Consider the following 11,556-nt stretch of genomic DNA (forward strand, 5'->3'; position numbering starts at 1 on the left):
TATGGATAACTCCGTTTACCTGATCAAGATATAGGGCTCACGGCGGGTGTGACCGGTCGATAGGGGGTTCTTACTCTTCCTAGGCACCTGATCCCACCTCTGGTTTGTCCAGGGGTCCGTGTTTGCCCAACTATCTACTTTGTATTGCTTATGGGATTTATGAATCTACAACTTGATGATTTTAAGGTAACTGATTAACAATTTTAAAGTAGAGAATTGAAAAACAAACACATTTCAGTACATAAATTAGTACATATGTTTACTCATAGAGTTTCAAAAACACATCAGATGTTCTTCTTTGCATTAAAAGTACACATCCAGTTAAACATAGGTATACATATCAAATAATCGAATCAGAAATACAAAATAATTATGTCTAGACATATTTATAAATACACTCTTAATGAGGATATATCTTTCACATTGTCCTGAAATGGATACCCTCGCGTCTGAGCACAAACGTCCGATAGGAGTTATTCATCAGTCGTATCTTGCAAATATGGCCATGGTCCAGGTGACCGTGATTACAAAAGAAAACACGGCTACAGCCGCCACCAGCATGGCAGTAAATCTGTAGTATCTCCTCATTGGATAAAATGCTTCATTCTTGGACTGGAAGTAAGTTTTAAAATGATTGGAGGTGTATGATTACTGTGCAAGTTATACTTCTCTATTGATTGTGCAAATAACACCCACGAACACACACTATATATATATATATATAGAGAGAGAGAGAGAGAGAGAGAGAGAGAGAGAGAGAGAGAGAGAGTATCCAACGGTCACTAAGTACACAGATCCACTATAACTCATTACACTTAGCGCTTTCACCGTGCAGTTAGGCTCTTCAGAGTGTAACAATTTAAAATACTAAGTGCAATTAGTTAAATCACAGGCACCTGAAGTATGGATTATTACTACCCCCCCCCTTTTCATAAATTTTTTTTTTGGTGGCAATAATTTCTCAGAAATGTGTGAATTCCCAGTCTATCTCATCCCTCTTTCGATTCATGTAATCGTTTCACGCTTTTTGTAAGCTTTAGAGATTGGCCTTCTACCGGTATAATAAAATATACAAGGTAAGAAACAAAAATTTGTAAACAAACAGGGGTCCCCGTTTCGGGGCACATTTTCCAAGTAATTACATCGTCACCTAAGGAATTTTGGCAAGCGGCAGGTCGGGGAGATGTCATACTACAAGTCTCTTCAACTCAAAACCCATCTCATCTCTTTTATTTGACACAATCTTGCGTGCATTGATCGTACAGGGCTTCATCTCTTCCACTGGCAGCCAAAAAGGAGGTCACAGAGAACGAATTTATAACGTGTCGTGTGATTGGTCCGCGAATAATCCCGAGACCCTTCGGATGATACCGAGACTAAACAATGTCTTTGCGAACCAATCACACGGCGCGTACAACAAATTCGTACTCTGTGACCTCCTTTTTGGCTGCCAGTGGAAGAGATGAAGCCCTGTCCGATCAATGCACGCAAGATTGTGTCAAATAAAAGAGATGAGATGGGTTTTGAGTTGAAGAGACTTGTAGTATGACATCTCCCCGACCTGCCGCTCGCCAAAATTCCTTAGGTGATGCTGTAATTACTTGGAAAATGTGTCCCGAAACGGGGACCCCTGTTTGTTTACAAATTTTTGTTTACCTTGTATATTTTATTATACCGGTAGAAGGCCAATCTCTAAAGCTTACAAAAAGCGTGAAACGATTACATGAATCGAAAGAGGGATGAGATAGACTGGGAATTCACACATTTCTGAGAAATTATTGCCACCAAAAAAAAAAATTTATGAAAGGGGGGGGGGTAGTAATAATCCATACTTCAGGTGCCTGTGGTTAAATATGGAACATGTTTACTGAGTCATCGTTGGATATGCTTTTTTTCCCTACTTATTACCCATCCATGGACTTTTTCTGCAATTTAACTATGTGTATCTATACATGTATATATATATAGAGAGAGAGAGAGAGAGAGAGAGAGAGAGAGAGAGAGAGAGAGAGAGAGAGAGAATTGGGTCTAAAGTATTCATCTAACTACTTCACGTGTAATGTTGAATTCAACGGGCGTGTGTGTCTATTTACGTTTTCATTCTAGTGTAATAAGCAGAGTTTTATCACAGCAGGTGATATAAAACAGAGATTAATATAACACATCATAGAGGTTAACATGGTGAAATACTTTCACATTTCCTTACCATGTACGCATAACATATGGAAAAAATTCCAATGGGACAGGCCACCACTGTAGAGAAAGCTGTCAGCACCCACATGAATACATCGAGGTTGGTCGTTGAGTTCTGATTCTGCGCTGGAGCCTAATGTCAGAAATTAATATAAGCTGATAAATTTCTTACATGACAATGCTATCAAAATAGTCCATAAATATTGTATTATAAAAACATACCCCAAATCTCTCACTAGCTAGCAGTATACATGCATTTCGATTGTGCATGAATAAAATAGTTCATGGCATTTTATGCATACATGTGCAAAATGTAGTTGCAAACGTCATATTTTTGTTGCAAACTTTGTATTTGATATTATACATTTTTTCCTCTCTACGTATCTCTCTCTATTAGAAGTTGATTCGGTACAGTTGTAAATACGTAATGATAATCAGAATGACACATTCCATAAAAAACAACCATTTACTTGCTTTTTCCATGTCTGCTGGGTTTATAATCCTGATCATGGAGAAAGCGCTAGCAGTAAAAGATTTTTTTATGGAATGTGTCATTCTGATTTTCATTATATATATATATATATATATATATATATATATAAAGCACTAGAATGACCAACGACATGAACAATTGGAATTGTCAAATTTTCGGGACAACCTGTCCCTTCGTCAGGACGTGAAAGGATTACATTATGGAGAAAACACAAATATAATTAACAATAAGCACTAAAGCTACACTACAAAACTAGCTAAACACTTTTCCAGCGGATTACATGTTGCAGGCTTTGTTATTAACTCAAAAAAGAATAACAATCAGGGTGTCTGGTCACCGTGGTATCAGTCGGTAAAGTGTGAAATTAATTAATGGAAGAACTAACTTGGTCGATCAAAAGGTGAAACAGTTAATTCGTACATCGTGGTATTCTCCCCTACGCAGATATCTTAAGAGAAATAAAGTTATGAGAAATAAACCGCCTCATATTACCAACGATACATCGCCTTGCTTCACCAAGGATGCATAGCAGTACCAGCACTGCCAACGTCGTTGGCACTCATCATCAACAAGTTCCATTTTTAGTTTTTTACAAGTAACCAATAGCTTAGACATTACGCCAATTTCATTTACTATTATCTGAAATTTAGATTTTCAATAGTTTGATCTAGGGGAGAATACCACGATGTACGAATTAACTGTTTCACCTTTTCATCGACCAAGTTAGTTTTCCATTAATTAATTTCACACTTTACCGACTGATACCACGGTAATGGTGATGGTTATGAGATCATTGATTATTGTTCGTTATCCTCACGTTTTCTTATGTACATACATACACTGACATATATATATAGCGATTCACAGAGAATTTGCCTCAAATCCAAATCCGTTCATATTGACCATGAACAGCTCAAAAGTGCTGTTCATTTCTTATTTTCTTTCTCTGATATATTCATATTGTATCATTTATCTAATAAAAATCACACTCTTTGAAAACGTAATTTATTCATTTGTCTGATGTTGCGTTTTGCCTGTACCTATGTTGCGTTTTGCCTGTACCTATGGTGTATTTGGCTAGCTGTGAAACACTTGTCTGAAGTTGTGTTTCACATTTTATCATTACAATGTAAGAAAGCTTTATTTTCACTAAAGAGAAAATGTTCTAATATGAGCTTGAATTTTACAACACTTGTGTCCTTATTTGATACACATTACGGATTGAAGTGTGGGGTGCTCATTTAGCTCCTGATATCGAAAAAGTTCACATGGATTTTTGTAAAAGCATACTGGGTGTGAAAAGTGCTACTCCTAATGTAATGATTTATTGTGAATTGGGTATATTACCATTGCAATGTGTGAGAAAATTACGAATTTTAAAATATTGGTTAAAGCTTTTATCAACAAAAAACTGTGTCTTGAAATCATGTTATGACTATATGTGTGATGAAATGAGTAGTAAACAAAACTGTAAAAATTGGGTAGTAAATGTTAAAGGTATTTTGTCAAATGTTGGATTGTTGAACCTATGGTTAAATCAATGTACTTTGAAGCCACAATACATGATTGCGGTTGCTAAGCAACGTATTTTTGGTAATTGTAAACAAACAATACTTTCTGAAATCAACTCTTCCGCAAAATGTAGAATTTATAAACATTTGATTGATCATTTTACTTTGCAATCCTTCTTAACTAAAAGAATTCCTATGCAGTATAAAAAGTTTACATGTAAGTTAAGACTATCGTCTCACTGGTTAGATAATGAAACCGGTAGATACAAAAATGTTCCTTTAGAAAGACGTTTATGTCCTTTATGTACCTTAGATGTAGAAGATGAGTTTCATTTTTTCTTTAAGTGTACCTATTACAGTCATGTAAGAATCAAATTTTTGAAAAAGTATTATCATATCAGACCCTCTGTCTTTAAATTAATTCAACTTTTATCCACACAGAATGTATAAAGGAATTATGTAACGGGTAAATTTATTAAGAATTCCCTTGAAATTAGAAATACCAATGTATAAGCACAATTTCTATTCTTTCTTGACCTTTATATGATTTTAGATTTATTACATTGTATACAATGTCTATAAGCTGTATTTGCTTTTGACTAATAAACAACAACACCAATACCTGTAGATAGTTGTGAAACACCTGTCTGATGTTGAGTTTTACCGGTACATAGTTGTGAAACACCTGTCTGATGTTGAGTTTTACCTGAACATAGTTGTGAAACACCTGTCTGATATTGAGTTTTACCTGTAGATAGTTGTGAAACACCTGTCTGATATTGAGTTTTACCTGTAGATAGTTGTGAAACACCTGTCTGATGTTGAGTTTTACCTGTAGATAGTTGTGAAACACCTGTCTGATATTGAGTTTTACCTGTAGATAGTTGTGAAACACCTGTCTCATGTTGAGTTTTACCTGTAGATAGTTGTGAAACACCTGTCTGATATTGAGTTTTACCTGTAGATAGTTGTGAAACACCTGTCTGATGTTGAGTTTTACCTGTACATAGTTGTTGCCACCTTGGCCCATATTGACCAATGTGAACTGTGGAGCAGGACCTTGGTTAGAATTCATGGCCAGGTAGGGTACACCTGTAATTCATGCAAGTCACGGAATCAAGTTCAATACATATCTATAATGACAGTACTACAGACCATCGGGGTACATCTGTAACTATAGCTATCATAGACTGCCCCTGCTGCCGAACTATTTGCGGTGGTGTTAGTGCGCATGGGGAGATGAGAAATCATGGTTTTACTTTGTTTGGTTAGAATAATTCCAGTTCTTTATAGATAACCAATCTCTACCCAGTGAGTGTAAGGAACGATAACTCTGGGTAGAGATTGATAGAGCTAGATAGGCGGTTCAACTGAGTGCAGTTTTGAGTGAGGGTTGATAGGGGGTTCAGCGGAGTGCAGTTTTGAGCGGTATTGACATGTGTGTAGGGGTCAGCAGGTGGCCAGCAGGCCACCTGGTGCGGTCAAGCTGGGTAGGTGGGAGCTGGGTAGGTGGGGAAAAATCTGGGGCGATAGTGTGTGAACGTTTTGTATTCCTGGTGTATTTCTTTTTGTTAAATTTTCAAATAAAGAATTAAAGGACAATGGTTGAAAGTTTACAAATTTATTCAATGAACAATTTACACACATAATTTACTGACCCGTACTATTGCATCATCACTAAGAAAATATATCGGGTCAAGTTTCGTTTTGACTTCTCGGAAACGCGGGTATTTTCTGAAAATCGCTTTGACTTTGTTTTGTAAACAATGAGTTCAGCTATTCGGTGGTTCTATAAAACATGCAAAGAGTTTATGTATATGTTCACTATATTGTGTGGTTTGAGTCAGATCTTTCTGCAGGAGACGTCATTACTGCCCGTGAAGGACTACAAATTTTAAGCCTATGCTCGGCGCTTACGGTACAGGGAGGGATCTTTATCGTGCCAAGGGTTTATGGGGAGCGGAGTGGACCGAAAACCCTTGGCTAGCGAAGATGACTACTGATAGATAACATGCATAAAAGTTCTGAATAAAGGCCTTCTAGAAATACATGAATTTGTCTTCATTATTGTAATCAATACTTTTCATTTTTATTCATTATCAAATAATTATTATGAATTTGCGATTTTACACGAAGTTTTTACAAGTCCTCCCCGGAATGGCAGTTTGTAAAATATAGAAGCAACTCTTTATGCATTTGCAGATATTAATGAACCAAAAGAACCGATAAAAACAAGTTATTTTGTTTTAAATATGCTACAGCTGCAGATATTCATATATGTGTAAAGTTTGAGAATTCAGTTATCGGAAGATTATTCTACAAATACATCATGATTAATACGATGCTATCGCCGTTTAAACGATGGAATTTTGTGTTTATATGTGCTGACGTCATGTGCAAAGAAATCAAATGGCGAGGCGGCGACCTAATTCAAGTGATGCTCCATTTGTCGGTGTTAGGGTTGTTTAAACGGTGATAGCATCGTATTAATCATGATGTATTTGTAGAATAATCTTCCGATAACTGAATTCTCACGTCTTGGAAGATAGATCCGCGAAATAAAGTTGTAAGAGGTAGGTAAAGCAGCGACACCAGCTGGTGTCGCTGAATTCCCACTTTTCAATATGGAGTCCGCTCTGACTCTCCCCCGCACATGTCAAATATAAAAGCGGGGGTAAGAGTCAGAGGAATCTCGGATTAACACAGTATAAGCCAGTCCAGCACATAATACTGCTCTCATCACGTGACATAGATACGGGGTATGTCTTGCATTCTATTTATAAACTATGAGACACAATAAACACATTTCGGAAGCATGTTTGGATTTTTCAATCTATAAAAATTCTGATAACATTCATGTTTGCCTCATTTGCTTACGCCCGGAATGTCCCGTGATTAACTGCATTTTAATGATGAAATCTGGTGTAAATCGAGTAGAATTTTCAATCACGCATGCTGTAATCTAATTCTTTGATTATAACATCTGGGAAATAAGATATGTTCAAATCAAATCTAATTTTGGAGTAAATAATGTTTTAGTTTTTAAACTTTATCCAGTCATGTTTGGTAACGCTGGTGGTTCCCTGTGTCAGCATTGATTTGGGTCACGTCCGTATTTTTTAAAACATGTTTTCTCTGAACTTCCTTCCTGTTCCAGCAATTGTGAATTTGAGATCTGTTACTTTTGAAATGAATTATTTCAACCGGACACATCCAATATCAAAACCTAAAATATGTGTATGTAACCTCTGTAAATAAATTATCATTAATCATTTATTTCTCATTGTTGCATAAGTGTAAATATGTTTTTATTTCTGCGCTCGGGTGTGTCAGACCACGTGTGTGTGTGTGTGTGTGTGTGTGTGTGTGTGTGTGTGTGTGTGTTATAACTGACCACTGGACTTCCCTATACTTGTTTAACCGGTTTCTAATACTCACTCACTTTCCCGCTTTTACTAACCCAGGGCCCGCACTCTCAGATATGATGCCAAGGTTAAAGATGTTAAGTTAGAGGTAGGAGATAGAGTTTTGGTGAGGAATGTTGGGTTGAAAGGTAAAAACAAACTAGCAGATAAATGGGATGAAGAGGTTTATGTAATTTTGGAACAAAGACCAGGATTGCCTGTATACAAGGTAAAAGGTGAGGTTGGAGGCAGAATACGAACTCTGCATAGAAATATGCTATTGTCATATTCTGGTTGTTCAGAGGGGAAGGATATGGATGCGCCGCCAGCAAAGAAGAAAAAGCCAGAAAGAAAACTCAGGAGTACAGGAGCAATCCCCGATGAATCTTTCCAGTCCTCTTAACCATCATCGGATTCAGAGGGAGATGAACTCGCCATATGGAGAAAGATTCAGCCTAAAGTATCAAAGATTGATTTTTTGAATAATGATAATGTTACTGATAATTCAGAATGTTTATCGTTACAGGATGATCGGGTGCTTATGGATGATGGTAGATCACTGGTAGGGGATCCTTTGTCTGGAATTGATGACTGTGCAGAACCAAAGGAAGCAACGGAAGATATGTCAGAGAATCAAACGGAACCAACGCAGATTGAGCAACCTCAGCCAGAATACAGGAGGTCCACCAGATCTAGAAAGCCACCAGATCGTTACGGTGAATGGGTGGAATGATGTGAAAAATGAACATTTTGCGAAGTAATGACATGATGTCGGAACTATTTTAAAAAAAATCTTATTATCTTGATCACAATGATATGACCGAATAAAGTGTGCTTGAATATGTAGCTCATGATTGTATTGTTTGAGTTGTTATTTTCACTAATAATCATTGAATTTGTAATTAAATTTCTGCAAATTCTGCAGTTATCAACTGTTAATGAATAACTCCATTTTCAGCTGTAAAGTTGTTGGTTGAGCCGTGGATTACTGTATGATTAATTAATTGGTGATAAAGTTTAATGAATTTTTGAGAACATTTTCAGGTTGTTGGATTGGTCAGGTTACATTGATTTATTAATCAATGTCTTTGAATGTCGATGGATTTGTTTTAATCATATGTCATAATTTGTTTTTTTATGATTTTGGTTATTTTCCCCAGTGGTGTTCAATTCAAGTTGTTGAAATAAGTAAATCCATGTTTAAATTTTACCTTATATGGGATATTTAAGCAAATGTCAGGAGCCATTTAAAACAAAAGGGGGGGGGGGGGGATATGTAACCTCTGTAAATAAATTATCATTAATCATTTATTTCTCATTGTTGCATAAGTGTAAATATGTTTTTATTTCTGCGCTCAGGTGTGACAGACCACGTGTGTGTGTGTGTGTGTTGTGTGTTGTGTGTGTGTTGTGTGTGTGTGTGTGTGTTTATAACTGACCACTGGACTTCCCTATACTTGTTTAACCGGTTTCTAATACTCACTCACTTTCCCGCTTTTACTAACCCAGGGCCCGCACTCTCGGCGCTACCCTTGAAGGGAACAGATGTAATTGAATAGCTGCATAGCATTTAGTCTTCATATTTCTTATTGAGGAAATATATGTACCGGTGTTTGGTAATTATTCATGATGATGTTAACTATATGCAATTGTGATATTCATTGTCATATTTAAACGTATTTCTAATTATTCATTTTATTTCAGGTTTTCACTTAATAGTTTTAATATACTTATCCCTCAGACTGATAGTATTTGTCTCTCTGGTTACATGTACTTCATACATTCATATTTTTTATGCCCCCGAGATCGAAGATCGAGGGGGGGGGGGGGGGTAATTGTTTTTGTCCTGTGTGTCATTCTGTAATTCTGTCTGATACTTTAACCTTGCTAATAACTTTTGAACAGTAAGTGATAGAGCTTTGGTATTTCACATGAGTATACCTTGTGACAAGACCTTTCCGTGGGTACTTAACCTTTTGACCTTGACATTTGATCTACTTTTAAAAACAAATGACATTGGTCATAACTTCTAAATGGTAAATATCGGAGCTTTCATATTGCATGAGCATTTCTTGTGACAAAATCTTTCTACTGGTACCAAGATATTTATCCTTGTGACCTTGGTCATCTTTAAAATTGACCATTATCGGGGGCATTTGTGTTTCATAAACACATCTTGTTTATATTCGTAAGTGCTCTTACATAAATAATAGTACATGTATTTATTGTTTAAAGTGGGTATGCAAATCAAATTGTTTCTTGATTTTATCTCCAATTTTGAATGAAATGTTTCATATCCGTGTGTTTCTTTGGAAAGAGTGTAGATTATTAGAACTTTTAGCCGCCGATGTGATGCTTTGTATGCAAATAATCATGTTGCTATATTTGAGAAGTTCACTGGGTATACAGGCAATAAACGTTGGCTTATCTGGAATTTAAAGGCACGGTACAAGACAACCAGGAAGTGACGAATCAAAAACAATATACAGAAAATGAAATAAATATCATTAGTTATCAATTCACTTTTACAATGTAGCTTGCAAGTGATACATAATGCGTAGAAAGAAATCCTTCGTCTGTGTCGAAGATTCAAAACAAAAAAGTAAATTTAACTGATCAATATTTCGATTTCAAGTAGTACACTGCAAAAAAGTATTTCATACTAAAAGATTCGCGGAATAGATTGTGCACATTTGTAATTATTTTGTATATTTGTAAAATTATGAAAAACTAAGTCTACAAACCCGTCTGAGGAGGTGAAGCCATTGCTTTGTTATCCGAGTCCTATGTGTGTACACAAAGGACACGCATGCGCGAGATTTAGGTACTTCAATCAATACATTCGCACTTCCTGGTAAAAATCACAGGTGCATATAGAACCAAGTACATTCTAAACAACACAATTTCTAAAAGTAAAAGTTTATGATGGTAATCGTGGCCTAAGTGTCTTGAAGTTCTTGTCACGTCACAACCTAGTTTAAAACACAAATATCCTAGCCACCTCACCTCTCATGTGAAGTGTTACAATCAAGGCACTCTGTTATGCTCCATTTCATAGATCTAGGTATAAATATTTTTATCTGATTTACTATTAGAGTTGTCATTCTTCATGTTTCATTTTAAGTGTTGGTTACCATGCCACGTAGCTCGCTGTCTAAGATTATTAAGTTATTAACCATGCCATTGTGATGCAACTAGTTATTTTATCAATCATGTCATTGTGATGGAAAAACATGTAGTTATTTTATTAATTATGCCATTGTGATGGAAATACATGTAGTTATTTTATTAATTATGCCATTGTGATGGAACTAGCTATTCTAAAAGTTATCAACTGTGCTATTGGGATACAACTAGTTAATAAAGTAGACCTATACTCGGCCTACGTCACAATCAAATGTAAATGCTTGTAACTTGTAATTAATCCCTTTGTATATTTATACAGTAAAATATGTTCAAATCAAAAATGTGAATGCGGAACCACGATTCCGTTTTCCGAAATGTGATATTTTTTACGATATACATTTGGATTTTTACATGGCGATACGAGATATGAATATTCGATATCAATTCCTTCCTGGGTGTTCTTATCTTATCAGTCAAATTTAAAGTTGAGATTTTGTGATTTAAAAAAATAGGGGAGGGGGGGGGGGGGGGAGATAGAGATGATTATCGGTTGGAGAACAAACAACAATTTGGTGGATGCGGGTGTGTCAATGTACATTGTACATGTCCGTGAGGCATTCAGTGCACATTGACTATTCATGTATGTAAAAGTTTTACTATGATCCACATGTTCAGCATATGGAATTACGGGGCATCAGAAAGTGGGGGAGACTGATGAGAAAGAGGGGGGGGGGGTGTCAGACCAATTCAGATTTTCACGAGCATCATCATAATATTTCTTTTGTGAGGATCCGGGTTAGAATAGGTTCCAAATTATCATCAACAAATA

The 11,556-nt window shown here is 36.2% G+C and overlaps 1 protein-coding gene and 1 long non-coding RNA gene across 2 annotated transcripts; one reads left to right on the top strand and one right to left on the bottom strand.

The window, feature by feature from the left end:
• Nucleotides 1-242: 242 nt before the first annotated feature.
• LOC125680466 (uncharacterized) lies at nt 243-10,689 on the bottom strand. The gene is made up of 4 exons (XM_048920076.2): nt 10,346-10,689; nt 5,198-5,289; nt 2,207-2,326; nt 243-612 (listed from the first exon to the last, which is right to left on the bottom strand). Exons 1-4 carry the CDS (start codon nt 10,365-10,367, stop codon nt 481-483), a joined length of 366 nt encoding a protein of 121 aa, XP_048776033.1. The 5' UTR covers nt 10,368-10,689; the 3' UTR covers nt 243-480.
• On the top strand, nt 6,493-8,453 carry LOC125680467 (uncharacterized). Its single transcript, XR_007371968.2, has 2 exons — nt 6,493-6,956; nt 8,128-8,453. It is a non-coding gene; the product is annotated as an uncharacterized LOC125680467 (long non-coding RNA).
• Nucleotides 10,690-11,556: the final 867 nt, after the last annotated feature.

Source organism: Ostrea edulis, chromosome 2 (genome assembly GCF_947568905.1).
Source record: "Ostrea edulis chromosome 2, xbOstEdul1.1, whole genome shotgun sequence".
In the NCBI taxonomy this organism is placed as follows: Eukaryota; Metazoa; Mollusca; class Bivalvia; order Ostreida; family Ostreidae; genus Ostrea; species Ostrea edulis.

Coding starts and splice junctions, on each gene's coding strand:
- LOC125680466 (XM_048920076.2), bottom strand. CDS start 10,367: ATGGCTTCACCTCCTCAGACGG. Junction 5,290..10,345: donor GGCTTCACCTCCTCAGACGG/GTTTGTAGACTT, acceptor CATGAATTACAG/GTGTACCCTACCTGGCCATG. Junction 613..2,206: donor CCATATGTTATGCGTACATG/GTAAGGAAATGT, acceptor ACTTACTTCCAG/TCCAAGAATGAAGCATTTTA.